Here is a 26974-nt window from a genome sequence, read left to right as displayed (position 1 = left end):
CATAAATCAAAAGTGCCTGGGCGGATTTGGCTAGTTATCGAACTTGGGTAAGGTCTTATGGCCAAACACATTTTGTTCAAGTTTGGTGGAGATCGAATGAGAAATGTTCGACTTAGAGAGTGGACAAGAGTAAACAGACGGATTTTTTCGGTAATTCAAGGGCCGGAACTCTAAAATGCCTGGACCGATTTGGCTAGTTATCGAACTTAGCCGAGGTCTCATGGTCAAACACATTTTGTTTAAGTTTGGTGAAAATCGGATGAGAAATGTTCGACTTAGAGTGCGGACAAGCTTTGTGACAGACACACACAGACTAGAGTAAATCAATATGTCTCCCATGGTCAAACACATTTTGTTCAAGTTTTGTGAAGATCGGATGAGAAATGTTTGACTTAAGAGTGCAGACAAGAGTAAAAAGGCCGATTTTTCCATAATTCAAGGGCCGTAACTCCAACATGCCTGGACCGATTTGGCTAGTTATCGAACTTGGCCGAGGTCTCATGGTCAAACACATTTTGTTTAAGTTTGGTGAAAATCGGATGAGAAATGTTCGACTTAGAGTGCGGACAAGCTTTGTGACAGACACACACAGACTGGAGTAAATCAATATGTCTCCCACACCACTGTGTGGTGGGAGACATAACTAGAGATGCTTTTGAGAAAAGCGCATGTCTCCCACAACTGCCCCTATCAAACATGTCTAGTTTCTCTTGATGGTTTAGACAAGTAGATCCAATTAGAAGGTCTGGACGAGTGGATCCAAACAGTAATTCAAGGGCCATAAATCAAAAGTGCCTGTGCGGATTTGGCTAGTTATCGAACTTGGCTAAGGTCTTATGGCCAAATACATTCTGTTCAAGTTTGATGAAGACTGGATGAGAAATGTTCGACTGAGAGAGCAGACAAGAGTAAAAAGGCTGATTTTTTGATAATTCAAGGGCCGCAACTCCAAAATGCCTAGACCGATTTAGCTAGTTATCGAACTTGGCCGAGGTCTCATGGTCAAACACATTTTGTTCAAGTTTGGTGAAGATCGGATGACAAATGTTCGACTTAAGAGTGCGGACAAGAGTAAAAAGGCCGATTTTTCGGTAATTCAAGGGCAATAACTCCAAAATGCCTGGACTGATTTGGCTAGTTATCGAACTTGGCTGAGGTCTCATGGTCAAACACATTTTGTTCAAGTTTGGTGAAGATCCGATGAGAAATGTTCGACTTAGAGTGCAGACAAGATTAAAAAGGCTGATTTTTTGGTAATTCAAGGGCCATAAGTCCAGTACGCCTGGACCGATTTGGCTAGTTATCGAACTTGGCTGAGGTCTCATGGTCAAACACATTTTGTTTAAGTTTGGTGAAAATCAGATGAGAAATGTTCAACTTAGAGTGCGGACAAGCTTTGTGACAGACAGACAGACACACAGACCGACAGACAGACAGACTGGAGTAAATCAATATGTCTCCCACACCACTATGTGGTGGGAGACATAAATACAGTCTCTATCACATACACGAGATTTTTCTTTGATTTGACCTAGTGACCTAGTTTTTGACCACAGATGATCCATATTCTAACTTAACCTAGATTTCATCAAGGCAATTATTTTGGCTAAATTTTATGAGTATCCACTGAAAAATGCAGCCCCTATTGCATACACAAGGTTTTTCTTTGATTTGACCTAGTGACCTAGTTTTTGATCCCAGATGACCCATATTCGAACTTGACCTAGATTTTATAAAGGCAATCATTCTGACCAAAATTCGTGATGATCAATTGAAAAATACAGCCTCTATTGCATACACAAGATTTTTCTTTGATTTGACCTAGTGACCTAGTTTTTGATCCCAGATGACCCATTTTTGAATCTGGCCTAGAATTATCAAGGCTATCATTCTGACAAAATTTCATGAAGATCAGTTGAAAAATACAGCCTCTATCACATACACAAGGTTTTTCTTTGATTTGACCTAGTGACCTAGTTTTTGACCCCAGATGACCCATTTTCAAACTTGGCCTAGATTATATCTAGGTAATCATTCTGACCAAAATTCATCACCATGTCATGCTGATCACTGGTTCCAACTGCCATTTATGAATGACAAAGTTTACAGACCGGACACAAAATTGTGACAGACATTCAGTAAAGGGAGATTTCACAAGGTAAAAGGAGTAGATTTATGGTTCTGACATGCAAAATATCAATGTCATCTTGATCCTGTCTACTAAGTTCTAACTAGAGCTATCACTAAAGGTGATGAATGTACCCCCCGCATGCACTGACACAGTACATTGCAATTTGACGCACACAAGATTGCATAATTATGTGGACTGTATGTATATCGACTGTATGTATACAGTATAGTAACAAAAAACAAAGTCCCATAACTATGCAGAATATTTATCTAAAAGAATGTAACATGCACCATGCACAACTAGGGTTGGTACTGATCACTTGTGTGAAGTTTCATTAAATTGTGTGTAAGGGTTTGGTAGATTAGGCACGCACAAGATTGCATATGCAGACTGTATGTACATAGTATGTTAACAAGAAACAAAGTCCCATAACTCTGCAATTTTTGTTGCTGAAAGAACCTAACATGCCCCATGCACAACTACTGTTGTTACTGATCACTTGTGTGAAGTTTCATTAAATTGTGTCAAGGGGATGAGGAGAGATGGTGCGCACAAGATTGTGTCTATGTATATAGTATAGTAACAAAAAAACAAAGTCCCATAACTCTGCAAATTTTTTTTCTGAAAGAACCTAACATGCCCCATGCACAACTACTGTTGTTACTAATCACTTGTGTGAAGTTTCATTAAACTGTGTCAAGGGGATGAGGAGAGATGGTGCGCACAAGATTGTGTCTATGTATATAGTATAGTAACAAAAAAACATAGTCCCATAACTCTGCAAATTTTTTTTCTAAAAGAACCTAACATGTCCCATGCACAACTACTGTTGGTACTGATCACTTGTGTGAAGTTTCATTAAATTCTGTCAAGGGGATAAGGAGAGATGGTGTGCACAAGATTGCGTCTACGGACAGACGGCCAGACAGACAGACGGACAACCTGAAACCAGTATACCCCCCCTTACAACTTTGTTGTCGGGGGGTACAATAATGACAAAGTTACAGACCGCACATGAAAACTGAATGGATATTCTATGAAGGGAGATAACTCAGAAAGTAAGGGGTAGATTTATGGCTCTTGTACACAACATATTGCCATGTCATACTGATTATTTGTGCCAAGTGTTTTCGAAATCCATCCATGAATGACAGTTACGGACAGGACACAAATTGACGGATTGGCAATGCAATTACTATTTGCCACCACCAAGGGGAGAACATAAAAATGGTACACACTTAAAGCATTCCATACCTACAGTTTAACAAATGAACTCAATATGCTCAAGAAAATATCAACACTTTATCACAATAATACATGTTAAACATACAATTTGGATAAAAATAAATACCAGTCTCTTTTGCAGTAACTGATAAAGGCTGTGTTACATAGTTAAAATTCTTAACAAATATTTTCTATGGCTTAGTATGCATAAATTTTTTATGATAGCAACTGTACTAAAAAATGTTGAAGTCTGCAGCAATTATGTTTTATTACAACATTTTATGTTAACATGAAAACCACTATAAAATCATGTTCTATGTAAGAATAGGTTTATGCTCAATCATTCAATGTTACTTTCATTATCCAGTCATCTTTAAAAGTTTAAATGACATATATCTTGATACTGCCTCAATTTCCAAACAACAAATTTTGTATATGATGTGTTTGTTATGTAAATCTGGAAGTAAAATTATATGAAGAAGTTACTTTTTTTCATTCTATCATTTCTGAGCATGTTCATTTCTACCAAATATCTACAGAAGAATTGTGTCATACTTCCAAACCTATCTGCAAACAAGATTCTAAGGCAGTGTATTAATTCTTGATTTTATTCAGAGTTACCAATGAGAGAGACATTTCATATCCAGTAACATGCATGTATTTGTTTTAGCACTTTAGACAGTTATCCAATCAACTCCCAGTTTTTATACTGTTACAATTGTCTATCTTCTATCACATTTTATAGTTTAGTACCACAGGTTCCTTGTCATTTCCAGAGTTTAGTACCACTACTTCCTCGTAAACTGTAAATATATATCATTAGCATTCAAATATGTAAACTGTGAATATGAAATAACATTCTTATAAATATAAACTGATAAAACATAAACTAAGTCTGTGTAGACAAACATTACAAGGAACAGAAGTAAACTTATGCTAAAATGTGGAAGTTCTCTCATAAAATTGGTGATCAGTGATAACACATTCTGCAGAAAATACCCCCGATATAACACATCATTTAGTGTTGTTATATTTTCTGGTCCTTTCAGATCATGGGAGTCTATTCAATATGTAACAGAACTCTGCTTAAGCTGGTACTTTAGGCACGTTACACTTTCATTTCACTCCCAAGAACCGAATTTGCTATCATTTTACTTCATTGCATTCTATGCTTCCGAAGGATTTCCTTATAGATTTGATTAACTAGCAGCGATCTTGAAGTGCCATGTGGCGGCTCTTGTAAATTAATATAAAAAGCAGAAAGTTTTTAATTTTCAGCTCTTGCTGCCATTAAATGCAGTCAAGTGAAACCAATTAAACAAATTTGAGAATGATCCTTCTGTAAGATGCTACAGACCAAGGTTTTTAGAAATGCATTCTTGTAAAGAAATTATTTTAATATTTTTCCAGTTTAAGTTCTTGAGGCAACTAAGTGCAGTCAAGTGTAACCATTGAACAAATTTTTATGAGGATGCTTCTGAGAAGGTTTGATGAGCATCAATCAAGTGGTTCATGAGAAGTTGTTTAAAGGTTATCTTTTTTCTGCAGTGAAGCAGAACCATTTAACACAAGTGACCAAGTATTGCACTTGCAATACAGAAGCCCCCTACTGGTGGAAAGCTTTGTTAGTGTTCTTCCCTTGTGGTTGTTGGCAACAGTGTTAGGACAAAAATTGCTTCAAAGCATTTAGAAGCTAAGAAACAAGAGCTGTCACAGGAGACAGCGCGCTCGACTATTTCGATGCTGGATAGTGAAACTGGGCACATCTGAGGAAACTAGAGCTGTCACTGGAGTGTTTAATGACTCCAATTGTGGATGAAGATATTGCACAATAGCCTGAGTCTATGTCAAAAATATCAACTTAAAGTAATAAGAGAGGTAAAGATAAAATGTATCAAAACACTATATAAGTATATCCTAAGCAAAAAGGGGCATAATTCATTAAATATTGGTGCCAGAGTTATGCAGCTTGTGTCATATAGTGTCGGTGATGACGTTGAACAATTATTTTAAGTTTGAATCAAATCCATTCAGTAATAACCGGGACAGAGTGAAAGTGCATCAACACTTTAACCTAAAATTCTAAGTAAAAAGGGGGAATAATTAATGAAAAATTGGTGCCAGAGTTATGCACCTTGCATCATATGGTGTGGGTGATGATGTTGAACAACTATTTTAAGTTTGAATCAAATCCATTCAGTAATAACAGAGACAGAGTGAAAGTGCATCAAAACTTTAACCTAAAATTCTAAATAAAAAGGGAAATAATTCATGAAAAATTGGTCCCAGAGTTATGCACCTTGTGTCATATTATAAGGGTAATGATGTTGAACAATTGTTTAAGTTTGAAACAGATCCATTCAGAAATAACAGAGATAGTGAAAGTGCATAAAACTTTAACCTGAAATTCTAAGTAAAAAGGGGAATAATTCATGAAAAATTGTGCCAGAGTTATGCATCTTGTGTCATATGATGTGGGTGATGATGCTGAACAACTATTTTAAGTTTGAATCAAATCCATTCAGTAATAACAGAGGTAGAGTGAAAGTGCACCAAAACTTTAACCTGAAATTCTAAGTAAAAAGGGGCAATAATTCATGAAAAAATGGTGCCAGAGTTATGCACCTTGTGTCATATGATGTGGGTGATGATGTTGAACAACTATTTTAAGTTTGAATCAAATCCATTCAGTAATAACAGAGATAGAGTGAAAGTGCATCAAAACTTTAACCTGAAAATCTAAGTGAAAAGGGGGGATAATTCATGAAATATAGCTGCCAGAATTATGGCCCTTATGTCAGATGATGTGGATGATGATGAGGAATAAGTATTTCAAGTTTGAATCAAATCCATCAAGTAATTACAGAAATAAGTTGAAAAAAGAGAAAGTGCACCAAAACTTTAACCAAGGTGGGGATGCGGAAAGACGCCGACGCCGACGCTGGTATAGTCGAGCTAACAAAAACTATTTTTATACAAATTTCAATAGTGACCTTGACCTACAAACAAAGATCATGTATGCAACATACTGTCTCATCATGGGGACAGTATCAAGATAATCCATTTATGCACATAAAACTTATGATGCAGAAAGAATTTTAATTGACTTTCAATAGTGACCTTGACCTCTGACTGACAACCATGGGTCATGTGCGCGACACTTCGTCTAATCATGGAAAACATTCCTGTGTATTAATAAACAAGCGGGTTACTGACCCTAAAGCGCTCACCTGTGTACAAGGCTTCAAGTGTGTTTGTTTAACGTAATGGTACAAGTACAGAGTTAGGTTTCTTCTATGTTAGCCTAAATTATATAAATGTCACACCTAGGGCAATAATTTGAACAATTACGGTACAACTCTGATATCACACGCCATATATATCAAGGCTCTAGCTATTATTGATTCAGAGAAAAAGATTTTCAAAGTTTCTTATATATAAGTCTATAGTAAGTACATGCCACACACAGGGGTGTGGCCATTCTTGACCTTAGGATAATTATGGTAGAGAGTCAATCCCTTATATTACAGGCCAAATATCAAAGCTCTAGAGAACAAGATTTTTAAAGTCTGATATCTGAAAACCTATTATTAACCAAAAAGACCCATATGTTCAATGAACCGGAACCATTTGAACAACCTTGAAAGAAGGCTTCCCAGAGATCATTTGTATAAAGTTTCATCAAAATCTATTCAGTGGTTGTGGAGGAGATGTTTAAAGAAATTGTTGATGAAAAGTGACCATGCCCTCTGGCGGCCATGTTTTTTGAGGAATCAGACTAATTGTAACAATCTTGATAGAGGGTCACAAAAGGACCATTTATGTAAAATTATTTTAAAATCGGGCTAGCAGTTTCACACAAGAAGATTTTTAAAATGTCCACTATATACATATAGGGAAAAGTGACCACGCCCTCTGGCGGCCATGCTTTTTTTACGAATCAAAATAATTTGAACATTCTTGGTAGAAGGTCACACAAGGACCATTTGTGTAAAATCGTTTTAAAATCTGGCTAGCAGTTTCACAAAAGAAGTTTTTTTTTAATTTCCACTATATACATATAGGGAAAAGTGACCATGCACCCTGGCGGCCATGTTTTTTAATGAATCAAAATAATTTGAACAATCTTGGTAGAGGGTCACACAAGGACCATTTGTGTATAATTATTTTAAAATCGGGCTTTTAACATTTTCACACAAAAAGATTTTTAATGTTTCCACTATATACATATAAGGAAAAGTGACCATGCCCCCTGGTGGCCATGTTTTTTGACAAATCGGTATAATTTGAACAATCTTGGTACAGGGTGATATAAGGACTATTTGTATGAAATTATTTCAAAATCGGACCACTGGTTTAGGAGATGTCATTCGAAGATATTTCTATTTTTAGCTCTGGCGGCCCCTATGTGCAACCAAGCAGATTCATTTGAACAACTTGGTAGAGGAACGTCCACGCCAAGTTTCATCAAAATCCATTCTGTGGTTCTGGAGGAGATGTCATTTAAACACAATTGTTGACGATGGACGGACGGATGCACAATGGACACAGCATGATCACAATATCTCACCATGAGCACTTTGTGCTCAGATAAGCTTAAAAATCCTTCAATGAATTTAAAAGTTATGGAGCAGAAACAAATTTTTACTTGACCTTAAACGGTGACCTTGACCGTTAACCGACAAGCATAGATCATGTGTAGATACATTGTCTCATCATGGGGAACATTTGTGTGTAGCACTAAGATAATCCATCAATGCATATAAAAGTTATGGAGTGGAATCAATTTATAATAATGATAATAATAATAATAACTATATTTAAAGAGGATAACATATTTGGTTACAGCCAGTCTAACATATGGTCCTCTAACATAATAATGTTAAAATTCATTCCAAGTATGTAACATAGACAGTGAAGTGAAAGACATGAATCAAAATAACATATTATAAACAAATTAATTCTTAGTGGCAGAAAAACAGCATAATTATGGTACAATGAAGAGAGATTAGAATAAGATAAAATTATGTACAAGTGGTGAAAGAATAAATGTTATTTGTAATCAATTAATGAAAGTATCAGTTTATATATGAATCAAGCTGTAGTGAGACACAAGCAAGCCTATATGATAATAAGCTTACCCTTTGGCTTTAGAGGGTTTCTTGGAAGGTTTATCTGCAGTAACTGACACAGACTCTGTTACCATACTTTCCTCATCAGCGTGTGTACTCTTCAATGTTTTCTTGATGTTTGTGATCTATAAACAGATATTTCATGTATACACAGTTGAACAGGCATAGACAAAACACAGATGACAGAAATGTCTATAACATATTAAATTGTAAAATATATATATTTAGATGAAGTTCTACACTGTAGGGATAATCATAATTAATATGTTTTCATCTGAAACTGGGGACACTGTAGCTGCTGGTAAACCTTTTCTAGCATAAAACATGTAAAAAGCTTAAGTGAATGAATATTATGTTGGTAAGCATTCATTTCTTCTAATCAAACTTGTATTAATTAAGCATTATAGGGCTGTAATACATTTACATTTTGCAATGGAACACCTGTATATAACAAGAGCTGTCCATAACACACCACATTCTACTATTCCACTATTTCCAAGTCAACCATTATAGTCAGGCAAGACTAACATAACCAAGTTCTTTTATCATTGGCAGTGATAGCAAAAAATTAGTTTGAAGTCTGGCCAGCAGTTCCTGAAAAGAAGGCTCTAAAAGTTAACCATCTAAACGTTTAAAAGAAAACCTACCTCATCCCCTGGTGGCCATGAAGAGGAATGATCTGAAGGAACATAAAGGGTTACCCAAGGAACATTACATTTACTGTTCTCCCTATAGTCATACAGAGAAAACTAGCCCTGCACCTGATAGTCATGTTATCAAACAAATGGACATAGCTTAAAGGAATTTGGCAAAGTGTACCCAAAGGACAATTCAGTAAAATTATTTTGAACTGGGGCTGGCTGTTTCAGTGAAGATTTTCTATCATATCTTCCATACAGCAGTATAGAGAAAACTAGTACTGTTGGTATATGTTTTACTAATCAAAATAATTTGAAGGAATTTCACAGAGGGTCACCCAAGGAACACTGCTATGAAACAAGTTTGAAATCTAGCCAGCTGTTTCTAGGGAGTCGATTTTAAAGGTTTTTCTTTTGGTTTCAATGGCAACCACAATTCTGCATTGATGACCTACTGACTTTGCATTTTTTTTTTAGGAGTTATTCTTTAAAGATATTGAGGATGATAGACGATCAGATGACGGAAGGACAGACGATGACCAATCTACAATCCTAAAAGCTCAACATGACAAGAGTTAAAGACCAAACATTGCTGTATTGAAAAAGGGGCATATATTTAAAACAAGAGGGTCATGATGACCCTGGATCGCTCACCTGAGTAATAGGAGCTACATGTTTTAAATGTCAAACTGATAATAAAATATTAAGAAAGTCAGTAGGCCACATTCATGGTCAATGAAATTCAGTTTTATGATTGGTGTGCAAAACTGTGTACGTCATCAAAACTTCAAGGCTGTATCTTAAAAAAACAGGAAAGTAGGTCATAGGTCAAGGTCACAGTCAAGTGACATCATATTACTTGGGGTCATCAGGTAATCATAATTAAACAGTCTTGGAAATAGGATCAGATGATTTTTTTAAGTATTTTTTCCTATACAACTCACATAATAACTAAGTGATCCAAGGGCAGGGCCTCTTTTAACCCCAGGGGCATAATTTGAACAATTTTGGTAGATGACTACTAGACAATACATCATACCAAATATCAAAAGCCTAGGTCATATGGTTTCAGACAAGAAGATTTTTAAAGTTTTTTCCTATATAAGTCTATATAAAACTTGGGACCCCCAGGGGTACAATTTGAACAATTTTGGTTGAGGACCATAAGACAATGCTACAAACCAAATATCAAAGTTCTAAATGTTGTGGTTTCAGAGGAGAAGACTTTTAAACTTTTTTTCTATATTTCCTATATAAGTCTATGTAAAGCTTGGGACCCCCGGGGCAGGTCCATATTTGACCCTAGAGGGATAATTTGAACAATCTTGGTAGAGGACCACTAAATGATGCTACATACCAAACATCAAAGCCCTAGGCCGTATGGTTTTGTACAAGAAGATTTTCAAAATTTTCCCTATATAAGTCTCCCAGGCAGGGCCTCTTTTCACCCCAGGGGTAAAATTTGAACAATTTTGGTTGAAGACCATAAGACAATGCTACAACTCAAATATCAAAGGTCTAAGTGTTGTGGTTTCAGAGAAGAAGATTTTTGAACTTTTTTTCCTATATAAGTCTATGTAAAACTTGGGACCCCCGGGGCAGGGCCATATTTGACCCTAGGGGGATACTTTGAAAAATCTTGGTAGAGGACCACTAGATGATGCTACATACCAAATATCAAAGCCCTAGGCTGTGTGGTTTTGTACAAGAAGATTTTCAAAGTTTTCCCTATATAAGTCTATATAAACCATGTGACCCCTGGGGCGGGGCCATATTTGACCCTAGGGGGATAATTTGAACAATTTTGGTACAGGACCACTAGATGATGCTACACACCAGATATCAAAGCCCTAGGCCCTGTGGTTTTGGACAAGAAGAGTTTTAAAGTTTTTCCTTTCAGTTGCCATGGCAACCAGAGTTCTGCATGGAGTTCAATTCTTTGAATAATTTTGAAAGGGGGCCACCCAAGGATCCTTCATGTGAAGTTTGGTGTAATTTGCCCAGTGATTTTCAGGAAGATTTTTTTACAAATTGATGACGGACGCACGACGTATGACGGACATTCAGCGGTCACAAAAGCTCACCATGAGCCTTTGGCTCAGGTGAGCTAACAAGAGGACCATGTTGACCCTATATTGCTCACAAATGTGTCACAGCTCAGCTTTGACCTCCAACTTTGACCATGACCTTTCAGATAGGAACCTGGGGTTTGCGCATGACACTCCGTCTCACTGAGGTTAACATTCATGCCAAATTAAAACAAGATTGCTCCATGCATGTCAAAGTTATGGTCCGGACAAAAGAATCCGGACGGACGCACGACACACATACACCAAACAGCTATTTGGAGGACTATGTCTTCGCCTCCACAGGCATGCTTGACAAAAACTATACCTATTCCTGGCAGACATAGTTTTAAACAAATCAAGATCATTTTAGCAATTTTAGTCACACAAGGAACATTTCTGTGATTTTTTTTTTCAAAATCAGACTAGAGGTTTGAGGGAACATAGCCTTTGAAGATTTTTCTATTTTTAGCTCTGGCGGCCTGCTTTTCCACATAGCTGAATATTATGAATACTGAATACTCTTGGTGTAACATTTTTTATGAAATTATTTTACAATCAGACAGTCAGTTTTTTACAAAAAGACTTTTTAAAGTTCCCTTTTTAAAACACATGAGGAAACTGGTGGCCCACATTTCTGAGGACCACTTGACAATGCTGCATACTAAATACATCCACTCGAAGCCTCGAGGTTTTAGGCAAAAAGACTTTAAAATTGTTTTCCTTTTGGTTGCCACTGCAACCTGCATTCTGCATGGAATGGGATTCTTTGATAAAATTTGGAAGAGGAACATCCAGGCCAAGAGGTTCACAGGAAAACATGTTTAATTAAAAATGTTGAAGCAAGAAGCTTGACCATCAACCTATACTAATAACTCACCCTGAATAAAGATCATATGAGCTTAAAACTCATTGTTGAGGGACACCAAAGGAACATTTCTTTGAAATCATTTTAAAATCAGACCAGTTTTTATTGATGATTGTACTACTTTTAGCTCTGGCAGCCATTTTGTTGACAAATCTTGTATTGGTAAAGGGTTTCTGAAGGAACGTTTGTATACAATTATTTCTAAATTAGGCCACCAGTTTCTGGGAAGAAGATCTTTTCATAGTTTCCACTATATGCATATTGGGAAAAGTGACCATGCCCTCTGGCAAGTAAGTTTCTTGAAAAATCAGAATCAGTTGAACAATCTTGGGAGAGAGTCACCCATGGATCATTTGTGTGGAACTATTTTAAAATCAGTCCAGCAATTTTTGATTTTGACAAGATGATTTGTACAGTTTCCAATATGAACATACAAGGAAAGTGACCATGCCCTCAGGTGACCATGTTTCTTGAAGAATCAGATCAACTGAACAATCCTGTGTGGGTCATCCAAAGATCATTTGTGTGGAACTATTTTAAAACCACTATATACATATAGGGAAAACTAGAACTGTCACAGGACTAACGAATACCCCCACATTACGGTCTTGTCACAGGAGAATGGCAACCATAAGAAAGACATGGCCATAAGAAGGTGCAATTTAAATCCAACTTGACCTGTATTTTATAATGTTACACCTGTGTACCAAAATTTATCTAAATCTGTCAAGCCTTTTGTGAGTTACTGTCCGGCAACCATGAGTTTGACAAATTTTAAGTTGGAAAGGGGCCATAACTACATATAAAATTGGTGGTTTGTAGCCAAAGTCGAACGTTACCTGTATTTTATGATGTTACATCTGTGTACCAAAATTTATCTAAATCTGTCAAGCCTTTTGTGAGTTATTGTCCAGCAACCATGAGTTTGACAAATTTTAAGTTGCAAAGGGGACATAACTACATATAAATTTGATGGTTTGTAGCCAAAGTCGAATGTTACCTGTATTTTATGATGTTACACCTGTGTACCAAAAACATTTAAATCTGTCAAGAACTGTGACTGGAGTGTTTAATGACTCCAATGGTGGATGAATATTGCACAATAGCTTGAGTCTGTGTTAAAAAATATCAAATAATAAGTGAGGTACAGATAAAGTGTATCAAAACACTAAATAAGTATAATTCTAAACAAAAAGGGGGCATAATTCAGGAAATATTGGTGCAAGAGTTATGCACCTTGCATCATATGATGTGGGTGATGATGTGGAGCAACCACTTCAAGTTTGAAACAAATGCATTTCGTAATAACTGAGATATAGCGAAAATGTATCAAAATTAAACTTATATTCTAAGTAAAAGGGGGCATAATTCATGAAAAATTGGTGTCAGAGTTATGCACCTTGTGTCACATGATGTGGGTGATAGGGTGGAATATCTATTTTAAGTTTGAATCAAATCCATTTAGTAATAACTGAGATACAGTGAAAATGCATCAAAATTAACCTTAAATTATAAGTAAGAGGGCATAATTCATGAAAAATTGGTGCCAAAGTTATGCACCTTGTGTCACATGATGTGGGTGATAAGATGGAATATCTATTTTAAGTTTGAATCAAATCCATTTAGTAATAACTGAGATACAGTGAAAATGCACCAAAATTAACCTTAAATTCTAAGTAAAAGGGGGCATAATTCATGAAAAATTGGTGTCAAGAATTTTGCACCTTGTGTCACATGATGTGGGTGATATATTACTAATAAAGCCTTTGAACATTTACTCTCCCTCTTGGTTAGACAGGTGTGAACCCCGCATAAATTCCTAATAAAACCTTTGAACATTTACACTACTTCTTGTTTAGACAGGTGTGAACCCCTCGTATATTCCTAATAAAGCCTTTGAACATTTACTATACCTCTTTAGTTTAGACAGGTGTGAACCCCTCGTATATTCCTAATAAAGCCTTTGAACATTTACTATACCTCTTGCCTAGATAGGTGTGAACCCCTTATATATTCCTAATAAAGCCTTTGAACATTTACTCTACCTCTTGTTTAGACAGGTGTGAACCCCTCATATATTCCAAATAAAGCCTTTGAACATTTACTATACCTCTTGCCTAGACAGGTGTGAACCCCTCGTATATTCCTAATAAAACCTTTGAAAATTTACTCTACCTCTTGTTTAGACAGGTGTGAACCCCTCGTATATTCCTAATAAAGCCTTTGAACATTTACTATACCTCTTGCCTAGACAGGTGTGAACCCCTCGTATATTCCTAATAAAACCTTTGAAAATTTACTCTACCTCTTGTTTAGACAGGTGTGAACCCCTCGTATATTCCTAATAAAGCCTTTGAACATTTACTATACCTCTTTAGTTTAGACAGGTGTGAACCCCTCGTATATTCCTAATAAAGCCTTTGAACATTTACTCTACCTCTTGTTTAGACAGGTGTGAACCCCTCGTATATTCCTAATAAAGCCTTTGAACATTTACTCTACCTCTTGTTTAGACAGGTGTGAACCCCTCGTATATTCCTAATAAAGCCTTTGAACATTTACCTACCTCTTGTTTAGACAGGTGTGAACCCCTCGTATATTCCTAATAAAGCCTTTAAACATTTACTATACCTCTTTAGTTTAGACAGGTGTGAACCCCTCGTATATTCCTAATAAAGCCTTTGAACATTTACACTACCTCTTGTTTAGACAGGTGTGAACCCCTCGTATATTCCTAATAAAGCCTTTGAACATTTACTATACCTCTTTAGTTTAGACAGGTGTGAACCCCTCGTATATTCCTAATAAAGCCTTTGAACATTTACTATACCTCTTTAGTTAAGACAGGTGTGAACCCCTCGTATATTCCTAATAAAGCCTTTGAAACATTTACTATACCTCTTTAGTTTAGACAGGTGTGAACCTCTCGTATATTCCTAATAAAGCCTATGAACATTTACTATACCTCTTTAGTTTAGACAGGTGTGAACCCCTTGTATATTCCTAATAAAGCCTTTGAAACATTTACTATACCTCTTTAGTTTAGACAGGTGTGAACTCCTCATATATTCCTAATAAAGCCTTTGAACATTTACTATACCTCTTGCCTAGACAGGTGTGAACCCCTCGTATATTCCTAATAAAACCTTTGAAAATTTACTCTATCTCTTGTTTAGACAGGGGTGAACCCCTCGTATATTCCTAATAAAGCCCTTTGAACATTTACTCTACCTCTTATTTAAACATGTGTATTCCCGGATACAGTCCAAAAACAATGTTATAACATCAACTATACCTCTTGTTCCATTTTCTGTTTTTGCCTGAGGTTATTTTCTTTGTTCTGATTGGCCTTTGTGATCTGTGTTTCTATTCCCTGTAAAACTGCTTCACAACCAGAACACCTGTATTAACATCAAGTAACAGTAAGTTACAACATCATACCCTGTCACTAAAATCAGTGTCCATCATGCAAGACAATGTCACACCCTATCAAAAGGAAAGGGCACTGGTACATCTATTTCTGTAATCCAACATGACCATGTGATACTATTCATAAAATTTACTAGTACTTTTTCTATACAACAGTTTATTTTCTTATTATCCAGTATTTTTTTGTGGTTTTTATTGATAATCATAGCAACAACAAGAGCTGTCACTATTAGTGACAAATGCCCCTGAAGCCACCCTTGGGATTAGATGAACATTTGTGTTAGGGTTTGGGTTTGTGACTTTTGCCTATCCTGAGAGACACGGGTCATAAGCGGGACATACACCTTCTCAATATGGTCAACATTTTTGTCAATTATTTTCAAATCCCCCTAGGAATGTTGAAGTTACAGCCCAGACAAGAATTGACACAGACACACACACACAAGCACACACACACACGCATGCACATGCACACACACCTCCCTCTCTCTAAACATACCGGTATAACTGATGATATCTGATGATGATAGCCAAACCCTTTACAGCAAATCAATCTTATAATGTTAATACAGAGATCAGTGTTGTATTATAATCAGACAGATAAAAATAAAGAACAAGAGCTGTCTATAAGAAAGCAAAAAAAAAAAAAAAAAAAGAAAGAAAGCAAGCTCGACTTATCTCGCTGCTTGACTTTGAATTAAGAGCTTTGCCAGTAAAAACTTTATAACACTATATTCTTAAGCTAAAAAGGGGCATAACTCTGTCAAAATTCAAATCATAGTTATGGGGAATGTTTCTCCTGGTGTAGACTTTGATAGTAAACAAAAGCTCGTAGAACACCAAATGCCCCCCTTGATGCATTCAGTAATTGCACAAGGAGCAGAAATTATTTGCTCACTGTAAACAAAAGTTCTACTATACTGGTTCAATGTAACCTTGACCTTTGACCTACTGACCTCAAAATCAATAAGGGGCATCTGCTGGCCATGATTAACCTCTCTATCAACTTTCATGAACCTTGGTCCAAGCGTTCTTGAGTTATCAGCCGGAAACCGTTTTACTGATCCTGGTCACTGTGACCTTGACCTTTGATCTACTCGTTTTACTGATCCTGGTCACTGTGTGACCTTGACCTTTGACCTGACCTACTGGCCTCAAAATCAAAGGGGGCATCTGCTGGTCATGACCAAACTCCCTACCAACTTTCATGATCCTAGGCCCAAGCACTCTTGAGTTATCATCCAGAAACCGTTTAACTGTTCCAGGTCACTGTGACCTTGATCTTTGACCTACTAAACTCAAAATCAATAGGGGTCATCTGCTGGTCATGACCAACCTCCCTATCAATTTTCATGATCCTAGGCCCAAGCATTCTTAAGTTATCATCCGGAAACTGTTTAAATGTTCGGGGTCACTGTGTCCTTGACCTTTGACATATTGATCTGAAAATCAATAGGGGTCATCTGTTGGTGATGACCAACCTCCCTATCAACTTTCATGATCCTAGTCCCAAGCGTTCTTGAGTTATCATCTGGAAACGAATTGGTCTACATACCGACCGACCGACAGACATCCGCAAAACAATATACCCCTCCTTCGAAGGGGGGCATAATAATATCTTAGGTTTCAAGTCAAAAGATTTGATAGTAACAGAGATATTTGACTTATTAAAAACTTCAACCAAAAAATTCTAATTTAAAACAAGGAGCTGCGTTCAATAAACGCTTGATGCCCCTGGTGGCATCCTTGTCGATACTAAGCGACCCAAGTCAAAAACGAGGTCAAGTTCAAGGTCAAACTGAGGTCAGGTGATGTTTGAAGATGAGAAATGGTCACAGGTTACATCTGTTTTAGTATCAATTCATTCTTGTCAGCGATATTGATGCTAGACGAAACGGTCCCATTTGGTTAACCAAGAGATGGCCCATATCCTTTCCGCAGCCTTAACAAACTAAAACGTATTAGCGTCTGATGGCCCTTTCACGCTTCCGTAGAAACAACATTTATTACACGAAACTTATTTTGAAAATATTTCTGAAATGTCTAGGTCTGCAGCTCTCAAATACGGTTATATTTTACATCTGAGGCATATACTGACACTGTCAGACAACATCAAAAATGACATTTTGAGCGATTTGATGAAGTTCCAAAATTATCAATGTACCCTTGGTCTGTTATGGACCCCTGTGGGATTTCTGTTTATCCAGAGCTCAAATATTTTTTCATAGATTAAAAGCTGACATGCTGTACTAAAACACAGGTAATTTCAATTCATAATAAAGTGCTGAAAATTGGCTCCCCAATAGCAAAAAAAAAAAAAAAAAAAGAAAAAAAAAAAAAAAAAAAAAGTCCACGCGCATACATTTAGATTGGGGTGACCCCTGGCTATCTACGAATCGAAATGCGGCTTTCGTTTTCAAGTTTAGCATTTCTACTTTCATTTTATTTACTTCCGGAAATAGCTGAAGGTCGAGTGACGTCATTTTCTGTGTTGTCAAAAACATACATATGCAAGATTGCATAAATATGTGCTGGCCATCCTAATGATATAAAGCAACCTAAGTCCAAAATGAGGTCAAGGTCAAACTGAGGTAAGGTGATGTCTAAAGATGAGGAATGGTCACAGGTTACATTTGCATTAGCATCAAGTCACTCTAGTAAGGGGTATTGATGCTAGACGAAACGGTCCCATTTGGTTAACCTCGTACGGACGGACGTTCCTACATATGGATACTTATGTGGCTACTCTTTTGTTCTCTCTATTGTTCTTTTAGCCATGTAAGAGAAAAATAGCCACACAATGAATGACATCAAAGAAAAAGTACAGTTACCTATTGTTCATATAGCCACCTAAATATGCAAATGTGAGCTCGGACGAACGAAAGGACAGACAGGACAACCACTATATGCCTCCCGCATCAGTAGATGCCGGGGGCATAAAAAGGCATAACTCTGTCAAAATTCAAATCAGAGTTATGGGGATTGTTTCTCCTGGTGTAGACTTTGATAGTAAATAATTATTATAAGTTTCAAGCCAATAGCTTTGATAGTAACAGATTATCAAGATCTTTAACCAACGGCAACACCGACGCCAGGGTGAGTGCAATAGCTCTACTTTTTCTTTGAAAAGTCGAGCTAAAAATGTACCAGTCTTGTAGAACAGATATAATATCAGGCACAGCCTCCTGTCTGATGTCTCTACCAATTGCGTAGTCCACCTCCAACTGCTGGTTCTTTTGATCTAACTTTCCTCGAATAATGTCAGCATAAATCACTTCAATGATCAAATCCTGTGAACGATAATACATTATAAATATAAGACAATAACTCTATCCTTGGCCAAATTCCATGAGTGCTTTAAAACAAGTTTCTATTAAACATACCTCGTACATTTTGTTTGGATGCTTCATAATATTGGTTATAAACTATTATCTGATACTGATATGTTATGTAATTAGCTACATGCCAGGTCATTTTTACGAAATTTATGTGAAACTATTTATATATCAGGAGAGAGCAGTTTCTGAGAAGATTTTGAAACATTTTTGTTTTGGCTGCCATGGCAACCAATTGTTCATGGATGACCCAGGTTTGAAGGAATCTGAAAGGGGACCCACCCAAGAAACATTCCAGTGAAGTTTGATTGAAATCTGCTTGTTGGTTTAGGAGATATTCTTTACAGAAACTGTTGGACGACTGATAAAAGACAGACGGATTGACAAGCGTGTTTAGGTGAGCATTAAATGTTGACGCAAGTGGATAGAAGATGGACCATGCATACGGTATATACCTATAGCTCATCCTGAACGAAGTTCGAAAATTGAGCAGGGGGCTTTTCTCCACACTCAGCAATGTGAAAGTATTTGGTCTAATACAGTTATTATATCTGCATTAGACCAATATATTATGTACTTGACAGTAACTGTTAGATTATTACTTTGAAAAACAAGGCTATTTTTCAACCTTTCTGGCTTTTTTATTTATTTATTTAAAGTTGTATGCACTCAATTGGTTTCCATTACCTGAGAAAGACTCTCTTCAAATAAGCAGCATTAATGCAAATTCTATAGCCATTTTTCTCAAAAAATAGCTATGAATACAGGCACCAAGTGTCAAGAATCTATTAGTACAATTTTCATGTCTTTGCTACGACTTGACCAGGAAGCAAACCAATAGCCTCTTGCACTTAAAGTAGGCACTCTACCACTATGCTAACGAGGCAGTATTTGTAATTAAAATAAATTTGGGACCTTGACCTTTGACCAAATGACCTCAAAAACAACTCAGCTCATCTACTGACAAGTGGTCATCTGTTTACCACAGATAATTATTCTATGAAGTTAACAAGAGGACCATGATGGTCCTGAATCACTCACCTGTCCCAACATGACCCAGTTTTAAACCGAGTATGATGTCGTTTTTTTCTATTATTTGATATTGTGATCTAGTTTTTCAGCTCATGTGACCCAGTGTTGAATCTGACCTAGATATCATCAAGATAAAAATTCTAACCAATTTTCATACAGATCCCATGAAAAATATGGCCTCTAGAGAGGTCACAAGGTTTTTTCATTATTTGACCTACTGACCTAGTTATTGATGGCACGTGACCCAGTTTCAAACTTGACCTAGATATCATCAAGGTGAACATTCTGACCAATTTTCATGAAGATCCATTCAAAAGTATGGCCTCTAGAGAGGTCACAAGGTTTTTCTATTTTTAGACCTACTGACCTAGTTTTTGACCGCAGCTGACCCAGTTTCGAAACTGATCTAGATATCATCAAGATGAACATTCACACCAATTTTCATATAGATCCCATGAAAAATATGGCCTCTAGAGAGGTCACAAGGTTTTTCTATTATTTGACCTACTGACCTAGTTATTAAAAACACGTGACCAAGTTTCAAACAAGACCTAGATATCATCAAGGTGAACATTCTGACTTATTTTCATGAAGATCCGTTGGAAAGTATGGCCTCTAGAGAGGTCACAAGGATTTTCTATTTTTAGACCTACTGACCTAGTTTTTGACCGCAGTTGAACCAGTTTCGAACTTGACCTAGATATCATCAAGATAAAAATTCTGACCAATTTTCATACAGATCTCATGAAAAATATGGTCTCTAGAGAGGTCACAAGGTTTTTTTGTTATTTGACTTACTGACCTAGTTATTGATGGCATGTGACCCAGTTTCGAACTTGACCTAGATATCATCAAGGTGAACATTCTGACCAATTTTCATGAAGATCCATTCACAAGTATGGCCTCTAGAGCGGTCACAAGGTTTTTCTATTTTTAGACCTACCGACCTAGTTTTTGATGGCACTTGACCCAGTTTCGAACTTGACCTAGATATCATCAAGATGAACATTCTGACCAATTTTCATGAAGATCTTGTGAAAAGTATGGCCTCTAGAGAGGTCACAAGGTTTTTCTATTTTTAGATCTACTGACCTAGTTTTTGACCGCACATGACCCAGTTTCAAACTTGACCTAGATATCATCAAGATGAACATTCTGACCAACTTTCATAAAGATCCCATGAAAAATGTGACCTCTAGAGAGGTCACAAGCAAAAGTTTACGCATGGACGGACGACGGACGCTGCGCTATCACAAAAGCTCACACTGTCACTTTGTGACATGTGAGCTAAAAAGCATGAAAAAACAAGAGGACCATGATGGTCCTGAATCGCTCACCTATCCCCACATGACCCAGTGTTGAACTGAGTATGACGTCGTTATTTCTATTATTTGACATAGTGACCTAGTTTTTGAGCACATGTGACCTAGATATCATCAAGATAAAAAATTCTGACGAATTTTCATGAAGATCCGTTGAAAAATTTGGCCTCTAGAGAGGTCACAAGGTTTTTCTATTTTTTGACCTAATGACCTAGTTTTTGAAGGTACCTGACCCACTTTTAAACTTGACCTAGATATCATCAAGGTGAACATTCTCAACAATTTTCATGAAGATCTCGTGAAAAATATGGCCTCTAGAGAGGTCACAAGGTTTTTCTATTTTTCGACCTACTGACCTAGTTTTTGACCGCACATGACCCAGTTAAGAACCTGACCTAGATATCATCAAGCTGAACATTCTCACCAATTTTTATGAAGATCCATTGAGAAATATGGCCTCTAGAGAGGTCACAAGGTTTTCTATTTTTAGACCTACTGACCTAGTTTTTGACCCCACGTGACCCAGTTTCAAACCTGACCTAGATATCATCAAGGTGAACATTCTGACCAATATTCATTAAGATCTCATGAAAAATATGGCCTCTAGAGAGGTCACAAGGTTTTTCTATTTTTAGATCTACTGACCTAGTTTTTAACCCCACGTGACCCAGTTTCGAACTTGACCTAGATATCATCAAGGTAAACATTCTGACCAATTTTCATGAAGATCCATTGAAAAATATGGCCTCTAGAGAGGTCACAAGGTTTTTCTATTTTTAGACCTACTGACCTAGTTTTTGACCGCCTGTGACCCAGTTTCGAACTTGACCTAGATATCATCAAGGTGAACATTCTGACCAATTTTCATGAAGATCCATTGAGAAATATGGCCTCTAGAGAGGTCACAAGGTTTTTCTATTTTTAGACCTACTGACCTAGTTTTTGATCCCACATGACTAAGTATCGAACTTGACCTAGATATCATCAAGGTGAACATTCTGACCAATTTTCATGAAGATCTTGTGAAATATATGGCCTCTAGAGAGGTCACAAGGTTTTTCTATATTTAGACCTACTGACCTAGTTTTTGATGGCACGTGACCCAGTTTCGAACTTGACCTAGAAATCATCAAGGTGAACATTCTGACCAACTTTCATAAAGATCCCATGAAAAATGTGACCTCTAGAGTGGTCACAAGCAAAAGTTTACGGACGCACGCACGGACGACGGACGCCGGACGCCGCGCAATCACAAAAGCTCACCTTGTCACTTTGTGACAGGTGAGCTAAAAATCCACTTAAAAACTTAGTTAAAAGAATGTAACAGGTAATCATGGTATGAAGTTTAACAACTGTAGGCCAGTGTTATTGAATTGTTTGTAATTTAGAGGTTACTGTACCTCTACCTTTACCTATTTACCCCAAAAACCATAATGGTCTCCTACTGACCACATAGAATCTTCTTATGCAGTCTGATGACTGTAGAACAAAGTGTTCTTTACTTACTGAGTGGAAACCATTTTCAATCTCTTAAGTCACTGTGACCTTGACCTTTGATCTGCTGTCCCCAAATTAAAATGGGTCATTTACTGACCACAGGCAATCAACCTAAGAAGACAGGCCACAGAGTTCTTTCTTTATTCAGAAGAAACCATTTTCAGCCTCAAGGTCACTGTGAACTTGACCTTTGACCCACAAAATTATAGAGGTCATCTACTGACCACAGAGAAATAGTCAATATCAAAAAACCAATTTGTCTACTGACTGACCAGCAGAATATGAGCAAAACAATATACCATCCATAGGGGTCATAAAAGTGAAGCCACTGCAGTTGCTGTAAAATGTAATTATTCTCATGACTATCCTAAGTAACTTAATCTGTTCATAACTTATACACAGAAGTTATTTAAATCAACTGATTTTGGACGATGACATTAGCTTCATTACTTGTAATGATTTTTCATTTGTAAACAGACAGTCTACGCATTTACCTCTAGTGCCCTCAGGTTTGGAATGTCTAATTCTTCCAGCAACACACGATATGGAATACACTGAAGAAAAAACAGAGTAAACATTTTAAAAACTTGCTTAATACAGAGAACAAGAATTGTCACTATAAGCGACATACGCCTCCAAAGCAGGCTTTGACACAAATGCCTGATAAAATGAGAGCAGTAAAACTGAGTAGGAAACAACAATGGTCAGTATTTGTCTGAACACCATGGAGTGACATCTTAGATTACATTGGTTCTATGCCATCACAACAACTTTCAAAGTTAAACAAGAGCTATTTGTAAAACATATATGCCCCCTATGACGAGTTGTGCGATTTTCAGTCCCGTGAGCGCTATGCTTTGACCTTGAACCTACTAACCCCCAAAACACTACGTAGGGGTCATCAACTTCAGAAGCTGAATAATGCTATTAAGTTTGAAGATACTGGGTCAAATGGTTCTCTAGTTATTGAATGTTGATGGTTTTCAAGGTTCAGGCCCCTGTGACCTTGACATTTGACTTATTGACCCTAAAAACAATAGGAGTCATCTACATCATAGGTCCAAACATGCTATTAAGTTTGAAGGTTCTGGGTCCTGTAGTTCTCAATTTATTCAGGGGAAAGTGTTAAAAGTCCATGACCCTATCTCTGACCCAAAAAATAATAGGGCTCATATACCTCATAAGCCCAATCAACCTTTCAAGTTTGAAGACTTTAGGTTGAGTGGTTATCAAGTTATTGGGCAGAAACCATTTCGAAGGTTCAGGTCCCAGTGACCTTGACCTTACATACTGACTCCAAGAAGTATAGGGGTCATCTACTTTATAAGCCCAAAAATGCTACCAAGTTTAAAGGTTCTGGGTCAACTGTTTTCAAGGTTCAGATCCCTGTGACCATGACCTTTGATCTACTGACCCCAAAATTTATAGGGGTCATCTACTTCATAACCCAATCATGCTATTAAAATTAAAGGTTCTGGGCCCAGTGGTTCTGAAGTTATTGAGCGCAAACTGTTTTCAAAGTTCAGGCCTCTGTGACCTTAACCTTTAACCTATTGAACCCAAAAACTACAGGGGTCATCTACTTCAAAAGCCCGATCATTCTTCTAAGACTAAAGGTTCTTGGTCAAGTGGTTTTCAAATTATTGGGCAGAAACCATTCTCTCTACCAAAATATGGACAGATGTACAGCATTATACCCCTGCTTCTTTGAAGGGGGACATAACAAGAGCTGTCACAGGAGACAGCGCACTCAATGCTGGATAATGAAACTTGGCACATCTGAGGAAGCTGGAGCTGTCACTGGAGTGTTAAATTACTCCAATGTGGATGAAGATAATTGGACAACAGCTGAAGTTTGTGTCAAATGTATTTAGTAATAACAGAGATATGGAAGAATATAAAAACATTAGACAAGTATAAAAGGGACTTGGTTCATGGAAATTTCTGAAAAAGTAATTCACCTTGACATTGTGTCATATGATGTGGCTAATAATAAGGAGCAACTATTTGAAGTTTGAATCAACCTTGGTAGAGGGCCCCAAAAGATGATGCTATATGTAAAATATCAAAGCCCTAGGCCCTGTGGTTTTGTCTATATAAACCATGTGACGCCCAGGGTGAGGCCAGATTTGACTCTAGGGGGATGATTTGAACAATCTTGGAAGAGGCCCACTAGATGATGCTACATAACAAATATCAAAGCCCTAGGCCCTATGGTTTTGGACAAGAAGATTTTCAAAATTTTTCCCTACTTAAGTCTATATAAACTATGTGACCCCCAGGGCGGGGCCATACTTGACCCTTGGGGTTAATTTGGACACTTGGTAGAGGACCACAAGATGAGGCTAATACCAAATACCCTATCACCCGAGGTTTAGGACAAGAAGATATTCAAAGTTCTTCCTTATAGTTGCCATGGCAACCAGAGTTCTGTATGGAATTCAATTCTCTGAACACCATGAAGACCATCCAAGGAACATCCATGTGAAGTTTCATCAAACTGGGCCTTGTGGTTTAGGAGGAGATGTTGTTTAAAGCAAAATTTTGTCAGACGACGCAGGACGGATGACTTACGGACAATCACTGACCACAATAGCTCACCCTTGAGCACTTTGTGTTCAGGTGAGCTAAAAAGGGGGAATAATTCATGAAATATTGGTGCCAAAGTTATGGCCCTTGTGCCATATGATGTGGGTGATGATGTGCTACAACTGTTTTAAGTTTGAATCAAATCAATTTGGTATAAATAACATATACAGAGTGAAAGTGCATCAAAACTTTAACCTGAAATTTTATGTAAGAATGGGGCATAATTCATGAAATACTGGTGCTAGAGTTATGACCCTTGTGTCATATGATGTTGGTAATGATGTCGAACAACTGTCATAAGTCTGAAACATATCCCTTCTGTAATAACAGAGATATTGCGAAAATAAATCAAAATTGAATTAAAATTCTAAGTAATAAGAGGACCATTGCCCCTCAAGTGCTCACCTGTGTACAAGGCTTCAAGTGTTTTTGTATAAGTACAGAGTTGGATTTCTTCTATGTTAGCCTATATTGTAACATGTCACACACAGTTTTGAACCTAGGGCAGTAACTTGAACAATTACAGTAGAAACTAGAAGATGCTTTTGTAAAAAAGTGCATGTCTCCCCAAATGCAAAGTCGTATAGGCAAGAAGTCAATAGGGGTCAGGAGCGAAAGTCAAAGAGACACTGATGGTTGGCTGCAATAGAGATCATCTACTTGGCATGTCCAGTCATCCCGCTAAGTTTCAACACTCTTGGCCTAGTGGTTCTCAAGTCACTATTCAGGCTCCTGTGACCTTGACTTTTGATCAAGTGACCCCAAAATAAATAGCATGATTCATACAGAATATCAGAGACAAAATTCAAGTACTTTTCAAGGACTTTTTACAATTTTTCAAGCACTATTTTTTTTAAAAACCACGACCTAATCTGAAAAACTTTTATTATGTAATGCAAAAATAAAACAACCATAACTTGTCACACCTTTGAAAATGATGTAATTCGATTATTAGATTGATGTAATTCACTATTTTGCTGAGGTTTATCACTATTCTTGTGATTTTTTAGCGCACTCCTACTAATGATACCTCAAAATTTTGTTACACGACGTACAAATACAGTTTGTTCTGTCTGCTCTAAAGGGCTTCAGCCACTGTTTATATTCGTCTTTTGTCTCCCGCTTACTTGAGTAAACATGTTTATTTTTCTTACTCATTTTAATTCACTGGAAACACTCGCAAATAGCTAAAAATTGCGAGTTATTATTCCCCGTACTTTTTTAAACGGAAACGGAAACATGCAAACGGTGATATAGTAGAAATAGCACTCTGTAAATATCGATAAAGTGTGGCCGTAGACCACTATAATAGCATATGAGTGACCCGATCCTGCAATTTCACGAATTTATTTTCATTTTCTCTGATTTATTTTAAGCCTTAAATTCTTTTTGCAAAGCAAAGTTACGGAAAGAATATTTTCAAGGAGTGAAAGGTCAAATTCAAGGAGTTTTTTTCAAAATTCAAGTACTTTTCCAGGTTTTTTAGGGGTTTTGTCATTTTCAAGGAGTTTTCAAGGACTACCATCGAATTCAAGGACTTTTCAAGGCCTGTGCGAACCCTGAATAGGGTCATCTACTCTGCATTTCCAATCATCCTATCAAGTTTCAACATTCTAGGTCAAGTGGTTCTCAAGTTAGGCCCCTGTGACCTTGACCTTTAATAGACTCACCCAAAAATAAATAGGGGTCATCTACTCTGCATGTTCAATCA

The 26974-nt window shown here is 37.1% G+C and overlaps 1 protein-coding gene across 2 annotated transcripts in view; it reads right to left on the bottom strand.

The window, feature by feature from the left end:
* Positions 1-3413: 3413 nt before the first annotated feature.
* Positions 3414-26974, bottom strand: part of LOC123527396 (COP9 signalosome complex subunit 7b-like) — a 61330-nt gene continuing 37769 nt past the window's right edge. For both annotated transcript variants that reach the window (XM_053523325.1, XM_053523326.1), the window contains exons 5-9: positions 23169-23228; positions 18636-18778; positions 15355-15460; positions 8497-8612; positions 3414-4158 (exon numbers count right to left, since the gene is read on the bottom strand). In XM_053523325.1, coding sequence (XP_053379300.1) covers positions 4122-4158; positions 8497-8612; positions 15355-15460; positions 18636-18778; positions 23169-23228 — 462 coding nt within the window. In that variant the 3' untranslated portion in view covers positions 3414-4121. The remainder of the gene's footprint in view (positions 4159-8496; positions 8613-15354; positions 15461-18635; positions 18779-23168; positions 23229-26974) is intronic.

The sequence above is a fragment of the Mercenaria mercenaria genome, chromosome 14, assembly GCF_021730395.1.
Source record: "Mercenaria mercenaria strain notata chromosome 14, MADL_Memer_1, whole genome shotgun sequence".
Taxonomy (NCBI): domain Eukaryota; kingdom Metazoa; phylum Mollusca; class Bivalvia; order Venerida; family Veneridae; genus Mercenaria; species Mercenaria mercenaria.
The sequence above is the reverse complement of the archived record's forward strand: the minus strand, read 5'-3'. Positions and strand labels throughout refer to the sequence as shown.